The 19,537-nt window shown below is 47.6% G+C and overlaps 1 protein-coding gene across 1 annotated transcript in view; it reads right to left on the bottom strand.

The window, feature by feature from the left end:
- Positions 1 to 19,537, bottom strand: part of LOC121555128 (contactin-associated protein-like 5) — a 124,890-nt gene that overhangs the window by 39,945 nt on the left and 65,408 nt on the right. The window contains exon 4 of the mRNA XM_045212056.1: positions 3,610 to 3,757. Coding sequence (XP_045067991.1) covers positions 3,610 to 3,757 — 148 coding nt within the window. The remainder of the gene's footprint in view (positions 1 to 3,609; positions 3,758 to 19,537) is intronic.

Below are 19,537 nucleotides of genomic sequence, written 5' to 3'. Positions count from 1 at the left end.
CAACGTCAGCACAAGACCTGTTCATCGGGAGCTTCATGAATTGGGTTTCCATGGCCGAGCAGCCGCACAGAAGCCTAAGTTCACCATGCGCAATGCCATGCGTTGGCTGGAGTGGTGTAAAGCTTGCCACCATTGGACTCTGAATCACGCTTCACCTTCTGGCAGCGATGGACAAATCTGGATTTGGCAGATGCCAGGAGAACACTACCTGCCCAAATCCATAGTGCCAACTGTAAAGTTTGGTGGAGGAGGAATAATGGTCTGGGGCTGTTTTTCATGGTTCGGGCTAGGCCCCTTAGTTCCAGTGAAGGGAAATCTTAATGCTACAACATACAATGACATTCTAGACTATTCTGTACTTCCAACTTTGTGGCAAAAAAAAAATAAGCCATTTAGCAGACGCTTTTATCCAAAGCGACTTACAGTCATGTGCGCATATATTTTTACGTATGGGTGGTCCCGGGGATCGAACCAACTACCCTGGCGTTACAAGCGCCATGCTCTACCAATTGAGCTACAGAGGACCACAGTTTGGGGAAGACCCTTTCCTGTTTCAGCATGACAATGCCCCCATGCACAAAGCGAAGTCCATACAGAAATGGTTTGTCGAGATCGGTGTGGAAGAACTTGACTAGCCTGCACAGAGCCCTGACCTCAACCCCATTGAACACCTTTGGGATGAATTGGAACGCCAACTGCAAGCCAGGCCTAATCACCCAACATCAGTTCCTGACCTCACTAATGCTCTTGAGGCTGAATGGAAGCAAGTCCCCGCAACAATGTTCCATCATCTAGTGGAAAGCCTTCCCAGAAGAGTGGAGGCTGTTATCAAATCAAATCAAATCACATTTTATTGGTCACATACACGTGTTTAGCAGATGTTATTGCGGGTGTAGCGAAATGCTTGTGTTTCTAGCTCCGACAGTGCAGTAATATCTAACAAGTAATATCTAACAATTTCACAACATATACCCAATTCACACAAATCTAAGTAAAGCAATGGAATTAAGAATAAATAAATATATGGCCGAGCAATGTCAGAGCGGCATAGACTAAGATACAGTAGAATAGTATAGAATACAGTATATACATATGAGATGAGTAATGCAAGATATGTAAACATTATTAAAGTGACTAGTGTTCCATTTATTAAAGTGGCCAGTGATTTCTAATCTATGTATTTAGGCAGCAGCCTCTAATGTGCTAGTGAAGGCTATTTAACAGTCTGATGGCCTTGAGATAGAAGTTGTTTTTCAGTCTCTCGGTCCCAGCTTTGATGCACCTATACTGACCTCAGCTTCTGGATGATAGCAGGGTGAACAGGCAGTGGCTCGGGTGGTTGTTGTCCTTGACTATCTTTTTGGCCTTCCTGTGACATCGGGTGCTGTAGGTGTCCTGGAGGGCTGGTAGTTTGCCCCCAGTGATGCGCTGGGCAGACCGCATCACCCTCTGAAGAGCCCTGCGGTTGCGGGCGGTGCAGTTGCCGTACCAGGCGGTGATACAGCCCAACAGGATGCTCTCAATTGTGTCTTACTCACGTCGGCCTTTGAGAAGGAGATCCCACAGTCCTTGGGAGCGGGCCACGTCTGTGTCACTATATTATCCTCAGAGCGGGCGAAGAAGGTGTTTAGCTTGTCCGGAAGCAAGACGTCGGTGTCTGCGACGTGGCTGGTTTTCCTTTTGTTGTGTGTGATTGTCTATAGACCCTGCCACATACGTCTCGTGTCTGAGCCATTGAATTGTGACTCCACTTTGTCCCTATACTGACGTTTTGCCTGTTTGATTGCCTTGCGGAGTGAGTAGCTACACTGTTTGTATTCTGCCATATTCCCAGTCACCTTGCCATGGTTAAATGCGGTGGTTCGCACTTTCAGTTTTGCGCGAATGCTGCCATCTATCCACGGTTTCTGGTTAGGGTAGGTTTTAATAGTCGCAGTGGGTACAACATCTCCTATACACTTCCTGATAAACTCAGTCACCGTATCAGTATATATGTCAATATTATTCTCTGAAGCTACCCAGAACATATCCCAGTCCACGGGATCAAAACTATCTTGAAGCATGGATTCTGATTGGTCAGACCAGCGTTGAATAGTCCTTAGTACGGGTACTTCCTGTTTGAGTTTCTGCCTATAGGAAGGGAGGAGCAAAATGGAGTCGTGGTCAGATTTGACGAAAGGAGGGCGGGGGAGGACCTTGTATGGATCCCGGAAGTTGGAGTAGCAGTGGTCGAGTGTTTTAGTAGCGCGAGTACTACAGTCGATGTGTTAATAGAACTTCAGCAAACCTTTTCCTCAAATATGCTTTCTTAAAATCCCCAGCTACAATAAATGCAGCCTCAGGATATGTGGTTTCCAGTTTGCATGAAGTCCAGTGAAGTTCTTTGAGGGCCGTCGTGGTATCGGCTTGAGGGGGTATATACACGGCTGTGACTATAAGCAAATAAAATTATCTTGGGAGATAATACGGTCGGCATTTGATTATGAGGTATTCTAGGTCGGGTGAACAAAAGGACTTGAGTTCCTGTATGTTATCACAATTACACCGTGAGTCGTTAATCATAAAACATACACCTCCGCCCTTCTGCTTCCCAGAGAGATATTTATTCCTGTCTGCGCGATGAACTGAGAACCCAACTGGCTGGACCGACTCAGACAGTATATCCCGATAGAGCCATGTTTCTGTGAAACAGAGTATGTTACAATCCCTGATGTCTCTCTGGAAAGAAACCCTTGCCCTGAGCTCGTCAACTTTATTATCCAGAGACTGAACATTAGCGAGTAATATACTCGGAAGCGGTGGGTTGTGTGCACGCCTCTTAAGTCGGACTAGGAGGCTGCTCAGCAAAGGGGGGACCAACTCCATATTAATGCCCATGATTTTAGAATGAGATGTTCGACGAGCAGGTGTCCACATACTTCTGTTCTTGTAGTGTATCTGTGACCAACCTGTTTTATAGTTCAAAAGTAAGATGTGTATTGTCCCTCCTTTTATTCGTTTAACTTTGAGCTTCATGTCTTATCAGATCACAAATTCATCCAACATTAATACAGGGATCATGCTGTGGAACCATTCCACATTATGAAAGTGCTCACTCAGGGATAATTATAACTGTGCAGTAATACACTAATAATAATATATATTAGTGGTATAATAGTAATTCACTGGCTATTTGTATTTTATTTGCAACACATTCTATTGTTGGAGCTAGTAACAGAAGCATTTTGCTGCACCTGCTGTAACACCTGCAAAATCTGTGTACACGACCAATAAACTTTGATTTGATTAGATGTATTTATTTAGCATTACCCTGGCTCTCAACTGGCACGCCTGCCTGGCTGTTACTGTCTATCTCTATTGGTCGGCATTTTTCTTTAATCATTGTTGCAATATCAAAATCCTCACTATCCCTATGTCTGCAGTTGTCCTCAAACGTCCTGCTTTCATTAAAGGGTATACACAAAGGTAGGGTGGTCTGGATGTAATGGGTGGTGGGGTCACTCACTGTAGGCATTATGATATTATCTGAACGTGTTTGGTCTGTATATAAGGGCTGGTGGTCACAGCCTAAATGGTCTGTATGTAAGTACTGGTGGTCTGATCACTCACTGTAGGCACAGCCGAAGACCTCCACTCTGAGACCCACCCAGCCACTGGGGTTCCAGTCCAGGGGGACGAAGCGCAGGAAGCGGCTTCTAATAGAGTGGGACAACTTGTGGTGGACGACACCGTCAGCGTTCACGTTTCCCACAAACCTCTGCAGACAAACAGAGAGAGGAGGGAGAGAGGAGGGAGAGAGGAGAAAGAGAGGAGGAAGGTTAGAGGAAGAGAGGAGGAAGAGAGGACGAAGAGAAGAAGGAAGAGAGGAGGAAGAGAGGAGGGAGAGAGGAGGAAGAGAGGACGGAGAGAAGAAGGACGAGAGGAGGAAGAGAGGAGGAAGAGAGGAAGGAGAGAGGAAGAAGAGAAGAGGAAGAGAGGAGGGAGAAAGGAGGAAGAGAGGAGGAAGAGAAGAAGGAGAGAGGAGGAAGAGAGGAGGAAGAGAGGAGGAAGAGAGGAGGTAGAGAGGAGGGAGAGAGTAAGATGAGGGAGAAAGGAGGGAGAGAGAGGAGGAAGAGAGGAGGAAGAGAGGAGGAACAGAAGAAGGAGAGAGGAGGAAGAGAGGAGGAAGAGAGGAGGGAGAGAGGAGGAAGAGAGGAGGGAGAGAGGAGGGAGAGAGGAGGGAGAGAGGAGGGAGAGAGGAGGAAGAGAGGAGGAAGAGAGGAAGGAGAGAGGAAGGAGAGAGGAGGAAGAAGGAGGGAGAGAGGAGGGAGAGAGGAGGAAGAGAGGAGGGAGAAAGGAGGGAGAGAGTAAGATGAGGGAGAGAGGAGGGAGAGAGGAGGAAGAGAATAAGGAGAGAGGAGGAAGAGAGGAGGGAGAGAGGAGGAAGAGAGGAGGAAGAGAGGAAGGAGGGAGGAAGGAGAGAGGAGGAAGAGAGGAGGAAGAGAGGAGGAAGAGAGGAGGGAGAGGGGAGGAAGAGAGGAAGGAGAGAGGAGGAAGAGAGGAGGGAGAGAGGAGGAAGGAGGAGGGAGAGAGGAGGGAGAGAGGAGGAAGAGAGGAGGGAGAGAGGAGGGAGAGAGTAAGATGAGGGAGAGAGGAGGGAGAGAGGAGGAAGAGAGGAGGAAGAGAATAAGGAGAGAGGAGGAAGAGAGGAGGGAGAGGGGAGGGAGAGGGGTGGAAGAGAGGAAGGGAGAGAGGAGGAAGAGAGGAGGGAGAGAGGAGGGAGAGAGGAGGGAGAGAGGAGGAAGAGAGGAGGGATAGAGGAGGGAGAGAGGAGGGAGAGAGGAGGGAGAGAGGAGGGAGAGAGATAGGAGAGAGGAGGAAGAGAGGAGGGAGAGAGGAGGGAGAGGAGGAAGAGAGGAGGGAGAGAGGAGGGAGAGAGGAGGGAGAGAGATAGGAGAGAGGAGGAAGAGAGGAGGGAGAGGAGGGAGAGAGGAGGGAGAGAGGAGGGAGAGAGAAAGGAGAGAGGAGGAAGAGAGGAGGAAGAGAGGAAGGAGAGAGGAAGGAGAGAGGAGGAAGAAGGAGGGAGAGAGGAGGGAGAGAGGAGGAAGAGAGGAGGGAGAAAGGAGGGAGAGAGTAAGATGAGGGAGAGAGGAGGGAGAGAGGAGGAAGAGAATAAGGAGAGAGGAGGAAGAGAGGAGGGAGAGAGGAGAGAGGAGGAAGAGAGGAAGGAGAGAGGAAGGAGAGAGGAGGAAGAGAGGAGGAAGAGAGGAGGAAGAGAGGAGGGAGAGGGGATGAAGAGAGGAAGGAGAGAGGAGGAAGAGAGGAGGGAGAGAGGAGGAAGGAGGAGGGAGAGAGGAGGGAGAGAGGAGGAAGAGAGGAGGGAGAGAGGAGGGAGAGAGTAAGATGAGGGAGAGAGGAGGGAGAGAGGAGGAAGAGAATAAGGAGAGAGGAGGAAGAGAGGAGGGAGAGAGGAGGAAGAGAGGAGGAAGAGAGGAAGGAGAGAGGAAGGAGAGAGGAGGAAGAGAGGAGGAAGAGAGGAGGAAGAGAGGAGGGAGAGGGGAGGAAGAGAGGAAGGAGAGAGGAGGAAGAGAGGAAGGAGAGAGGAGGAAGAGAGGAGGGAGAGAGGGGGAAGGAGGAGGGAGAGAGGAGGGAGAGAGGAGGAAGAGAGGAGGGAGAGAGGAGGGAGAGAGTAAGATGAGGGAGAGAGGAGGGAGAGAGGAGGAAGAGAGGAGGAAGAGAATAAGGAGAGAGGAGGAAGAAAGGAGGGAGAGGGGAGGGAGAGGGGTGGAAGAGAGGAAGGAGAGAGGAGGAAGAGAGGAGGGAGAGAGGAGGGAGAGAGGAGGGAGAGAGGAGGGAGAGAGGAGGAAGAGAGGAGGGAGAGAGGAGGGAGAGAGGAGGGAGAGAGGAGGGAGAGAGGAGGGAGAGAGATAGGAGAGAGGAGGAAGAGAGGAGGGAGAGAGGAGGGAGAGGAGGAAGAGAGGAGGGAGAGAGGAGGGAGAGAGGAGGGAGAGAGATAGGAGAGAGGAGGAAGAGAGGAGGGAGAGGAGGGAGAGAGGAGGGAGAGAGAAAGGAGAGAGGAGGAAGAGAGGAGGAAGAGAGGAAGGAGAGAGGAAGGAGAGAGGAGGAAGAAGGAGGGAGAGAGGGAGGGAGAGAGGAGGAAGAGAGGAGGGAGAAAGGAGGGAGAGAGTAAGATGAGGGAGAGAGGAGGGAGAGAGGAGGAAGAGAATAAGGAGAGAGGAGGAAGAGAGGAGGGAGAGAGGAGAGAGGAGGAAGAGAGGAAGGAGAGAGGAAGGAGAGAGGAGGAAGAGAGGAGGAAGAGAGGAGGAAGAGAGGAGGGAGAGGGGAGGAAGAGAGGAAGGAGAGAGGAGGAAGAGAGGAGGGAGAGAGGAGGAAGGAGGAGGGAGAGAGGGAGGGAGAGAGGAGGAAGAGAGGAGGGAGAGAGGAGGGAGAGAGTAAGATGAGGGAGAGAGGAGGGAGAGAGGAGGAAGAGAGGAGGAAGAGAATAAGGAGAGAGGAGGAAGAGAGGAGGGAGAGGGGAGGGAGAGGGGTGGAAGAGAGGAAGGAGAGAGGAGGAAGAGAGGAGGGAGAGAGGAGGGAGAGAGGAGGGAGAGAGGAGGGAGAGAGGAGGAAGAGAGGAGGGATAGAAGAGGGAGAGAGGAGGGAGAGAGGAGGGAGAGAGATAGGAGAGAGGAGGAAGAGAGGAAGGAGAGAGGAGGGAGAGGAGGAAGAGAGGAGGGAGAGAGGAGGGAGAGAGGAGGGAGAGAGATAGGAGAGAGGAGGAAGAGAGGAGGGAGAGGAGGGAGAGAGGAGGGAGAGAGGAGGGAGAGAGAAAGGAGAGAGGAGGAAGAGAGGAGGGATAGAGGAGGGAGAGAGGAGGGAGAGAGGAGGGAGAGAGATAGGAGAGAGGAGGAAGAGAGGAGGGAGAGGGGAGGGAGAGAGGAGGAAGAGAGGAGGGAGAGAGGAGGGTTAGAGGAAGAGAGGAGGGAGAGAGGAGGATTAGAGGAGGGTTAGAGGAAGAGAGGAGGGAGAGAGGAGAGAGAGGAGGGAGAGAGGAAATAGAGAGGAGGTCGAGAGGAGGGACAGAGGAAGGAGATATGAGGAAGAGAGGAGGGAGAGAGGAAGGAGATATGAGGAAGAGAGGAGGGAGAGAGGAGGAAGAGAGGAGGGCGAGAGGAGGGAGAGGAGGAAGAGAGGAGGGGGGGAGAGAGGAAGGAGATATGAGTAAGAGAGGAGGGAGAGAAGAAGGAGAGAGGAGGGAGAGAGGAAATAGAGAGGAGGAGTGAGGAAGGAGAGAGGAGGGAGAGAGGAGGGTTAGAGGAAGAGAGGAGGGAGAGAGGAGGGAGAGAGGAGGGAGAGGAGGGAGAGAGGAGGGAGAGAGGAGGGAGATAATAAGGAGAGAGGAGAAAGAGAGGAGGGAGAGAGGAGGGAGAGAGGAGGAGAGAGGAGGGAGAGAGGAAGGAGAGAGGAGGGAGAGAGGAAGAGAGGAGGGAGAGAGGAAGGAGAGAGGAGGAAGAGAGGAGGAAGAGATGAGGAAGAGAGGAGAAAGAGGGGAAGGGAGAAAGGAGGAAGAGAGGAATGAGAGAGGAGGGGGAGAGGAGGGAGAGAGGAGGGAGAGAGGAAGAGAGGAAGGAGAGAGGAGGGAGAGAGGAGGGAGATAGGAGGGTAGAGGAGGGTTAGAGGAAGAGAGGAAGGATAGAGGAGGGAGAGATGAGGGAGAGAGGAGGAAGAGAGGAGGAAGAGAAGAAGGAGAGAGGAGGAAGAGAGGAGGAAGAGAAGAAGGAGAGAGGAGAAAGAGAGGAGGGAGAGAGGAGGAAGAGATGAGGAAGAGAGGAGGAAGAGAGGAGGGAGAGGGGAGGAAGAGAGGAAGGAGAGAGGAGGAAGAGAGGAGGGAGAGAGGAGGGATAGAGGAGGGAGAGAGGAGGAAGAGAGGAGGAAGAGAATAAGGAGAGAGGAGAAAGAGAGGAGGGAGAGAGGAGGAAGAGAGGAGGGAGAGAGGAAGGAGAGAGGAGGGAGAGAGGAAGAGAGGAGGGAGAGAGGAAGGAGTGAGGAGGAAGAGAGGAGGAAGAGATGAGGAAGAGAGGAGGGAGAGAGGAGGGAGAGAGGAGGGAGAGAGGAGGGAGAGAGGAGGAAGAGAGGAGGGAGAGCGGGAGGGAGGATGAAGAGAGGAGGGAGAGAGGAAGGAAGAGGAGTAAGAGAGGAGGGAGAGGGGAGGGAGAGAGGAGGAAGAGAGGAGGGAGAGAGGATGGTTAGAGGGAGAGGGGAGGGAGAGAGGAGGAAGAGAGGAAGGAGAGAGGAGGGAGAGAGGAGGGAGAGAGGAGGAAGAGAAGAGGGTTAGAGGAAGAGAAGAGGGAGAGAGGAGGGAGAGAGGAGGGAGAGGAGGGAGAGAGGAGGGTTAGAGGAGGGTTAGAGGAAGAGAGGAGGGAGATAGGAGTGAGAGTAGGGAGAGAGGAGGAAGAGAGGAGGAGAGAGGAGGGAGAGAGGAAATAGAGAGGAGGAAGAGAGGAGGGAGAGAGGAAAGAGAGAGACGGGAGAGAGGAGGGTTAGAGGAAGAGAGTAGGGAGAGAGGAGGGAGAGAGGAGGAAGAGAGTAGGGAGAGAGGAAGGAAAGAGGAGGGTTAGAGGAAGAGAGGAGGGAGTGGGGAGGGAGAAAGGAGGAAGAGAGGAATGAGAGAGGAGGGAGAGAGGAGGGAGAGAGGAAGAGAGGAAGGAGAGAGGAGGGAGAGAGGAGGGAGAGAGGAGTGTTAGAGGAAGAGAGGAGGGAAAGAGGAGGGAGAGGAGGGAGAGAGGAGGAAGAGAGGAGGAAGAAGAGAAGAGAGGAAGGAGAGAGGAAGGAGAGAGGAGGGAGAGAGGAGGGAGAGAGGAAGAGAGGAGGGAGAGAGGAGGGAGAGGAGGGAGAGAGGAGGGAGAGAGGAGCGTTAGAGGAGGGAGAGAGGAGGGATAGAGGAAGGGAGAGAGGAGGGAGAGAGGAAATAGAGAGGAGGAAGACAGGAAGGAGAGAGGAGGAAGAGAGGAGTGAGAGAGGAAGGAGAGAGGAGGAAGAGATGAGGGAGAGAGGAAGGAGAGAGGAGGGAGAGGGGAGGGAGAGATGAGGAAGAGGGGAGGGAGAGAGGAGGAAGAGAGGAGTGAGAGAGGAGAGTTAGAGGAGGGAGAGAGGAGGGTTAGAGGAAGAGAGGAGGGAGAGAGGATGAAGAGAAGAAGGAGAGAGGAGGGAGAGGGGAGGAAGAGAGGAAGGCGAGAGGAAGGAGAGAGGAGGAAGAGAGGAGGAAGAGATGAGGAAGAGAGGAGGAAGAGAGGAGGGAGAGGGGGGGAAGAGAGAAGGGAGAGAGGAGGGAGAGAATAAGGAGAGAGGAGGAAGAGAGGAGTGAGAGAGGAGAGTTAGAGGAGGGAGAGAGGAGGGTTAGAGGAAGAGAGGAGGGAGATAGGAGGAAGAGAGGAGTGAGAGAGGAGAGTTAGAGGAGGGAGAGAGGAGGAAGAGAGGAGGAAGAGAGGAGGAAGAGAAGAAGGAGAGAGGAGGGAGAAAGGAGGAAGAGAGAGGGAGAGGAAGGAGAGAGGAGGAAGAGAGGAGGAAGAGAGGAGGAAGAGAGGAGGAAGAGAGGAGGGAGAGGGGAGGAAGAGAGAAGGGAGAGAGGAGGGAGAGAAGAAGGAGAGAGGAGGAAGAGAGGAGGGATAGAGGAGGGAGAGAGGAGGGAGAGAGGAGGGAGAGAGGAGGAAGAGAGGAGGGAGAGAGGAAGGAGAGAGGAGGAAGAGAGGAGGGAGAGAGGAAGGAAGAGGAGGAGAGGAGGGAGAGGGAGGAGAGAGAGGAAGAGAGGAGGGAGAGAGGAGGAAAGGAGAGAAGAGAGAGGAAGAGAGGAGGGAGAGAGGAGGGAGAGGGGAGGGAGGAGAGAGGGGGAGGAGGGAGAGAAGGGAGAGAGGAGGTAGAGGAAGAGGAGGGAGAGAGGAGGGAGAGAGGAGGGTTAGAGGAGGGTTAGAGGAAGAGAGGAGGGAGAGAGGAGGGAGAGGAGGGAGAGAGGAAGAAGAGAGGAGGGAGAGAGGAGGGAGAGAGGAGGGAGAGAGGAGGGAGAGAGGAGGGAGAGGAAATAGAGAGGAGGAAGAGAGGAGTGAGAGAGGAAGGAGATAGGAGGAAGAGAGGAGGGAGAGAGGAAGGAGAGAGGAAGGAGAGAGGAGGAAGAAAGGAGGAAGAGAGGAGGGAGAGAGGAGGGAGAGAGGAGGAGGAGAGGAGGAGAGAGGAGGGAGAGAGGAGGGAGAGAGGAAATAGAGAGAAGGAAGAGAGGAAGGAGATAGGAGGAAGAGAGGAGGGAGAGAGGAAGGAGATAGGAGGAAGAGAGGAGGGAGAGAGGAAGGAGAGAGGAAGGAGAGAGGAGGGAGAGAGGAGGAAGAGAGGAGGGAGAGAGGAGGTAGAGATATATGTAAATACACACTGCTCAAAAAAATAAAGGGAACACTAAAATAACACATCCTAGATCTGAATGAATGAAATAATCTTATTAAATACTTTTTTTCTTTACATAGTTGAATGTGCTGACAACAAAATCACACAAAAAATTATAATGGAAATCAAATGTATCAACCCATGGAGTCTGGATTTGGAGTCACCCTCAAAATTAAAGTGGAAAACCACACTACAGGGATCCAACTTTGATGTAATGTCTTAAAACAAGTCAAAATGAGGTCAGTAGTGTGTGTGGCTCCACGTGCCGTATGACCCCCCTACAACGCCTGCAGCCTAATGAGGTGGGATGGTCTCGAGGGATCTCTCCCAGACCTGGACTAAAGATCTGACAACTCCTGGACAGTTGTGGTGCAATGTGGGCTGAGGGATGGAGCGAGACCTGATGTCCCAGATGTGTCAAGGATTCAGGTTGGGGAAGGGGCCAGTCATGCATAATGCCCTTTGCAGGAACTGCTGACACACTCAGAACATGAGGTTAGCATTGGGTTGCATTAGGAGGAACCCAGGGCCAACCGCACCAGCATATGGTTCACAAGGGGTTGAGGATCTCATCTCGGTACCTAATGGCAGTCAGGCTTCCTTTGGCGAGCACATAGAGGGCTGTGAGGCCCCCCCAAAGAAATGCCACCCCACACCATGACTGACCCACCGCCAAACCGGTCATGCTGGAGGATGTTGCAGGCAGCAGAACGTTCTCCACGGCGTCTCCAGACTCTGTCATGTCTGTCACATGTGCTCAGTGTGAACCTGCTTTCATCTGTGAAGAGCACAGGGTGCCAGTGGCGAATTTGCCAATCTTGGTGTTCTCTGGCAAATGCCAAACGCCTGCACGGTGTTGGGCTGTAAGCACAACCCCACCTGTGGACGTCGGGCCCTCATACCACCCTCATGGAGTCTGTTTCTGACCGTTTGAGCAGACACATGCACATTTGTGGCCTGCTGGAGGTCATTTTGCAGGGCTCTGGCAGTGCTCCTCCTGCTCCTCCTTGCACAAAGGCGGAGGTAGCAGTCCTGCTGCTGGGTTGTTGCCCTCCTACGGCCTCCTCCACGCCTCCTGATGTACTGGCCGTCTCCCTGGTAGCGCTCCATGCTCTGGACACTACGCTGACAGACACAGCAAACCTTCTTGCCACAGCTCGCATTGATGTGCCATCCTGGATGAGCTGCACTACCTGAGCCACTTGTGTGGGTTGTAGACTCTGTCTCATGCTACCACTGGAGTGAAAGCACCGCCAGCATTCAAAAGTGACCAAAACATCAGCCAGGAAGCATAGGAACTGAGAAGTGGTCTGTGGTCACCACCTGCAGAACCACTTCTTTATTGGGGGTGTCTTGCTAATTGCCTATAATTTCCACCTGTTATCTATTCCATTTGCACAACAGCATGTGCAATGTATTGTCAATCAGTGTTGCTTCCTAAGTGGACAGTTTGATTTCACAGAAATGTGATTGACTTGGAGTTACATTGTGTTGTTTAAGTGTTCCCTTTATTTTTTTGAGCAGTATATATATATATATATAGACTGATCATTTCTTTGTCAGTGGGCAAACATACAAAATCAGCAGGGGATCAAATACTTTTTTCCCTCACTGTATATATACAGTTGAAGTAAGAAGTTTACATACACCTTAGCCAAATACATTTAAACTCAGTTTTTCACAATTCCTGACATTTAATCCTAGTAAAGATTCCCTGTCTTGGGTCAGTTAGGATCACCACTTTATTTTAAGAATGTGAAATGTCAGAATAATAGTAGAGAGAATGATTTATTTAAGCTTTTATTACTTTCATCACATTCCCAGTGGGCCAGAAGTTTACACGAACTCAATAAGTATTTGGTAGCACTGCCTTTACATTGTTTAACTTGGGCCAAACGTTTCGGTTAGCCTTCCACAAGCTTCCCACAATAAGTTGGGTGAATTTTGGCCCATTCCTCCTGACAGAGCTGGTGTAACTGAGTCAGGTTTGTAGGCCTCGCCCATGCTTTTTCAGTTCTGCCCACTTCTATAAGATTGAGGTCAGGGCTTTGTGATGGCCACTCCAATACCTTGACTTTGTTGTCCTTAAGCCATTTTGCCACAACTTTGGAAGTATGCTTGGGGTCATTGTCCATTTGGAAGACCCATTTGCGACCAAGCTTTAACGTCTTGAGATGTTGCTTCAACATCTACACATCATTTTCCTTCATCATGATGCGATCTATTTTGTGAAGTGCACCAGTCCCTCCTGCAGCAAAGCACCCCCACAGCATGATGCTGCCACCCCCGTGCTTCACGGTTGGGATGGTGTTCTTCGGCTTGCAAGCGTCCCCCTTTTTCCTCCAAACATAACGATGGTCATTATGGCCAAACAGTTTTTTTTTTATTTCATCAGACCAGAGGACATTTCTCTAAAAAGTACAATCTTTGTCCCCATGTGCAGTTGCAAACCGCAGTCTGGCTTTTTATGGCGGTTTTGGAGCAGTGGCTTCTTCCTTGCTGAGTGGCCTTTCAGGTTATGTCGATATAGGACTCGTTTTACTGTGGATATAGATACTTTTGTACCTGTTTCCTCCAGCATCTTCACAAGGTCCTTTGCTGTTGTTCTGGGATTGATTTGCACTTTTCGCACCATGGTACGTTCATCTCTAGGAGACAGAACGCGTCTCCTTCCTGAGCGGTATTACAGCTGCGTGGTCCCATGGTGTTTATACTTGCGTACTATTGTTTGTACAGATGAACGTGGTACCTTCAGGCGTTTGGAAATTGCTCCCAAGGATGAACCAGACTTGTGGAGGTCTACAATTTTTTTCTGAGGACTTGGCTGATTTCTTTAGATTTTCCCATGATGTCAAGCAAAGAGGCACTGAGTTTGAAGGTAGGCCTTGAAATACATCCACAGGTACACCTCCAATTGACTCAAATGATGTCAATTAGCCTATCAGAAGCTTCTAAAGCCATTACACCATTATCTGGAAAATTCCAAGCTGTTTAAAGGCACAGTCAACTTAGTGTATGTAAACTTCTGACCCACTGGAATTGTGATACAGTGAATTATAAGTGAAATAATCTGTAAACAATTGTTGGAAAAATTACTTGTATCATACATTAAGTTGACTGTGCCTTTAAACAGCTTGGAATTTTCCAGATAATGGTGTAATGGCTTTAGAAGCTTCTGATAGGCTAATTGGAGCAGTGGCTTCTGACCCACTGGTAATGTGATGAAAGAAATATATCTGAAATAAATCATTCTCTCCACTATTATTCTGACATTTCACATTCTTAAAATAAAGTGGTGATCCTAATTGACCTAAGACAGGGTATTTTTTACTAGGATTAAATGTCAGGAATTGTGAAAACCTGAGTTTAAATGTATTTGGCTAAGGTGTATGTAAACTTCCGACTTCAACTGTCTATATATGTATATACATACATATATAAGATACAGGAAATATATAATATAAATACATATATAAGATACAGGAAATATATAATATAAATACATATATAAGATACAGGAAATATATAATATAAATATATATATATAAGATACAGGAAATATATAATATAAATATATATATAAGATACAGGAAATATATAATATAAATACATATATAAGATACAGGAAATATATAATATAAATACATATATAAATACAGGAAATATATAATATAAATATATACTATACAGGAAAAATGAAAATCTTTAGGGAACTGTATTCATTAAACAAAATCGGAGAGCATTTAACCACGTTTCTCTGAACTGACCTTGTATCTTGTAAAGGAAAATGCCTTTCAGTAAAGAATTGAAAAGGGTTTTGTCTCATCTGGACAAATGTTTTGGATCATAAATAAAAACGGGTGAAAGGTATGAAACATTACTATGATGCGACAAAGCAAGAGCTCTTGCTCCAAATGACTCTGCTTTAAGATAAAAAAGATCAAATGCGTTGCGTGGGTCATGTTGTGTGAGTTGGAATTGTGAGAATGTCCACCACACAACTCAGAGGGGGGGGAAAAACAGTACTGTGGCATGTAGTGACTGAGAAAAAAAAAAAAAACTGGTACCACATACAGTGGGGAGAACAAGTATTTGATACACTGCCGATTTTGCAGGTTTTCCTACTTACAAAGCATGTAGAGGTCTGTAATTGTTATCATAGGTACACTTCAACTGAGAGAGAATGAATCTAAAAACGAAAATCCAGAAAATCACATTGTATGAGTTTTAAGTAATTCATTTGCATTTTATTGCATGACATAAGTATTTGATACGTCAGAAAAGCAGAACTTAATATTTGGTACAGAAACCTTTGTTTGCAATTACAGAGATCATACGTTTCCTGTAGGTCTTGACCAGGTTTGCGCACACTGCAGTGGGAATTTTGGCCCACTCCTCCATACAGACCTTCTCCAGATCCTTCAGGTTTAGGGGCTGTCGCTGGGCAATACGGACTTTCAGCTCCCTCCAAAGATGTTCTATTGGGTTCAGGTCTGGAGACTGGCTAGGCCACTCCAGGACCTTGAGATGCTTCTTACAGAGCCACTCCTTAGCTGCCCTGGCTGTGTTTTTCGGGTCGTTGTCATGCTGGAAGACCCAGCCACAATCTTCAATGCTCTTACTGAGGGAAGGAGGTTGTTGGCCAAGATCTCGCGATACATGGCCCCATCCATCCTCCCCTCAATACGGTGCAGTTGTCCTGTCCCCTTTGCAGAAAAGCATCCCCAAATGCTTTCACGGTTGGGATGGTGTTCTTGGGGTTGTACTCATTCTTCTTCTTCCTCCAAACACGGCAAGTGGAGTTTAGACCAAAAAGCTATATTTTTGTCTCATCAGACCACATGACCTTCTCCCATTCTTCCTCTGGATCATGCAGATGGTCATTGGCAAACTTCAGACGGGCCTGGACATGCGCTGGCTTGAGCAGGGGGGACCTTGGGCGCTGCAGGATTTTAATCCATGACGGCGTAGTGTATTACTAATGGTTTTCTTTGAGACTGTGGTCCCAGCTCTCTTCAGGTCATTGACCATGTCCTGCCGTGTAGTTCTGGGCTGATCCTTCACCTTCCTCATGATCATTGATGCCCCACGAGGTGAGATCTTGCATGGAGCCCCAGACCGAGGACGATTGACCGTCATCTTGATCTTCTTCCATTTTCTAATAATTGCGCCAACAGTTGTTGCCTTCTCACCAAGCTGCTTGCCTATTGTCCTGTAGCCCATCCCAGCCTTGTGCAGGTCTACAATTTTATGTCCTTACACAGCTCTCTGGTCTTGGCCATTGTGGAGAGGTTGGAGTCTGTTTGAGTGAGTGTGTGGACAGGTGTCTTTTATACATGTAACGAGTTCAAACAGGTGCAGTTAATACAGGTAATGAGTGGAGAACAGGAGGGCTTCTTAATGAAGGACTAACATGTCTGTGAGAGCCGGAATTCTTACTGGTTGGTAGGTGATCAAATACTTATGTCATGCAATAAAATGCAAATTAATTACTTAAAAATCATACAATGTGATTTTCTGGATTTTTGTTTTAGATTCCGTCTCTCACAGTTGAAGTGTACCTATGATAAAAAATTACAGACCTCTAAATGCTTTGTAACTAGGAAAACCTGCAAATTCGGCAGTGTATCAAATACTTGTTCTCCCCACTGTATGGTCTGCTCCCAGGGAGTTAAACATGACCTCTCTCTGAGTATGTGAGTCATTATTCTTCTTAATTTCTATCCCTATAACCTGCATCAACAAACTGTATTGGGAGGTTGAGGGTGATGAACGGAGAGAAAGAGAAAGAGAGAGAGTAACAGGAAAAAAAAGAAGAAAAAAAGAAACTCGGATGACAGATCACTAGCGACCATCAGGCAGGTGACGAACTAAATCGATAATGTGTATTATGTGTATCACAGAGTCAAGGAAAGATGGGTTGTTGACACCGGGGCTCCAGGCTTTGTAAATAGTCCAACAGAGTCAAGCAGTGTCATTAATTCACTTCTCCCTGCAGCTGAAAACACAATGGCATATGGGAGGGGGGGGGTAGTATAAAGAGGCACACATTACACACACATGGAATTCATGCAGTAGAATGGAGGTGGAGTGTTCCCTCTCTGAAGGAGAGTGTACAGAGATTGGTCTCTTGGTAGACAATAAAGAGACAGTTCTACGAGTTAACTATATAGGCTGTTATTGTGATGTATGCACATGCTTTTCTGAGTCCATTTAAGTGGAGCCTGGTGACAGTATTTTAGAAGAGATGCAAGCTAAGCACTTACAAATGCATTGTAACTCATGTCTGTGCAAGATAAGCATTTGCAAACTCACTGGGGTTTACTCATCCATTCAGACCATGCAGGCTACTGCAATGCAAATCCTCCACAATGTAAAGTAACTTATTTAGCAAATGAAATTAGAAAACCGTTTGCTTCACCAAAATATGGCATATATATTCATTACTGAGAAACATCTATTTCTCAATATCCATCAGATGATTACAGCAATTTACCACAATATCCCCCAAACACAGACATACTATTACTAGAGAGAAAAATCATCTAAACGAACCCTTATATCCTGCAGGCAGGCAGTATACAGTAGATCAAACTATAATAGTTTTCTGCACAGAATATCGACCAGGATAAAGCCAGAGTTTAGAAGAAATAGTGAAATGGTATTTGATGACGAATAAATGTCTCCTCTTTATTTCAATTTGAGATAATTGCTTTCCAGGGAGGTTATATTATTATATTTGAAAAGTGTGTAGACCTTTTGTTCTTCCCTATTTATATAATACCTGTGAGGAAGGAACAAAAGATGGACCCTTAAACAATTCCTATTTATTCAAGTTAAAACAGCTGAAACTGAGCTCATCCAGTCAAAAATTCTTATTTTCCAAAGGTAGTTTGATCAAGTACTTTTGAAAATAGCAACATTTTGACTATACATTAAATAGTTTCCTTTATTGCAACCACTGGTTGAGTTGTACTTTATAAGGTGTCAATATATCCCTGGAGACTGCTCCATTTCGTATGTAGATGGACACAGCACTCCGATGATGACATGTTCTTTTCCAGGTTCCAGGTTCCGTCAAATTACTGTGCAGATGTGAACCAGCATATCTGGAATTCTTGAGAGGGCAGAAGACCTCCCATTGGACCACAGAGTTTATGTATAGTCACTGTCCACATAAACAGCTCCTAACCCCACAGTGACTTCATTATTTCTATTCCTGTATCCACTCCTGAACCAACGGCCTCCCTCCCTGCTCATTAGGACTTTTTACTCTTCTTCTCTCAGGATGAGGTCCCTAATGTCACGCACGTCAGCTGAACACACACAGCCCAATGTGAAACATCCTTATTGAAGGCTTGAATGCCAGGAAATTAACATAAATTGGTGATCTAACATTGATCAAGTATATGTAAATACCTCCCTGATAATCTTCCTAATGTCACGCACGTCAGCTGAACACACACAAGCCCCTGGGTACACCGATTCACGCCCCTGCTGTATGCTATGCTGCTACTGCTAAGATGCTCAGTATATCAGAATTCAAGATAACAAAATGATTACACTATACACTGAGTATACAAAACATTAAGAACACCTGCTCTTTCCATGACATAGACTGACCAGGTGAATCCAGGTGAAAGCTATGATCCCTTATTGATGTCACTTGTTAAATCCACTTCAAACAGTGTAGATGAAGGGGAGACAGGTTAAAGAAGGATGTTTAAGCCTTGAGACAATTAAGACATGGATTGTGTATGTGTGCCATTCAGAGGGTGAATGCGCAAAACAAAATATTTAAGTGCCTTTGAACGGGGTATGGTAATAGGTGCCAGGAGCATCGGTTTGTGTCAAGAACTGCAACTCTGCTGGGTTTTTCACACTCAACAGTTTCCCGTGTGTATCGAGAATGGTCCACCACCTAAAGGACATCCAACCAACTTGACACAACTGTGGGAAGCATTGGAGTCAACATGGGACAGCATCCCTGTGGAACGCTTGACAACTTGTAAAGTCCATGACCCGACGAACTGAGGCTGTTCTGAGGGCAAAAGGGAGGGGGGGTTGTGCAACTCAATATTAGGATTGTGCTCCTAATGTTTTGTACACTTGAGTGTATATGCGGCAGGAAGTAAAGAAGAATACATAAACAGCCTCTTCCTGAAGGATCGTAGAGATGATATCTGAATAATGTTTATATCCCCTCATTACTGTAGACCAGCTGTAACACCAAGCTCATTAGATTGTGTTCTACACATTGTTTCACTTCAGGGGTAGAACAATTGGCAAAGTGATGGAACAATTCTACTTTCTTAACAAGCTCAGAGGGGTTTACGTGAACATACATAAACATTGGAACTGCAAGATAGCTTTATGATGTTGTGCATATTTGGAGCAGACAGCATACATTTTCTCTGAAAACCAAAGACTGTACTGAGCTTGCATCCTCAAATGAACTGACGGAAACACAAAAACCAAAAGTGAACTGATTTCCAACACACCACTGGTACAAATAATATCATTAAACTGGTACAAATAATATAATTAGACTATATAGCAAAAAAAAAAACAAGATTTCATCACCTAATAGCTAGCTGGTCACCCACAAACATCAGCCATTTTCCTTTATTTTCTCCCTGGCTTTGTCTAATTGGATCATTAGCAGCTGGTTCATGAGTGCCATCCTGTTGTTCATAACATTAAGAACTATACTCTGTGTTGTGCCAATGCAGTGCTGGCCTTGCTATGTGACTCTAAAAGGCAACGACAGCGGAGAGTTGCAAGAATAGATAATCATGTTGCCATTGTGACCTGGTCTGGCACAGAACAGAGACAAAAGGACTGCAGCTCTGTCTTTGTCTTGTGGCCACGGGTGTGGTTGTGTGTGCGTGTGCGTGTGCGTGCGTGCGTGTGTACAGTGCATGCACGTTAGTATGTCATAGAGAGCGAGAGAAAGAAGCAGGAGAGAGAGATAGAGTGTGTTGAGAAAGTGCCTATGCAAATGTGTGCATCTTTAGTGCAATAAAACTGCTATTATCATACGCAGCACATAATACCATCTAACCTTACAGGTGCAGAGTTGCTGCAACCTGGCAGACACAGGCAGCTGGTGACATCTCATTAGCCGTCT

This window comes from Coregonus clupeaformis, chromosome 40, assembly GCF_020615455.1.
Source record: "Coregonus clupeaformis isolate EN_2021a chromosome 40, ASM2061545v1, whole genome shotgun sequence".
Classification (NCBI taxonomy): Eukaryota; Metazoa; Chordata; class Actinopteri; order Salmoniformes; family Salmonidae; genus Coregonus; species Coregonus clupeaformis.
The sequence above is the reverse complement of the archived record's forward strand: the minus strand, read 5'-3'. Positions and strand labels throughout refer to the sequence as shown.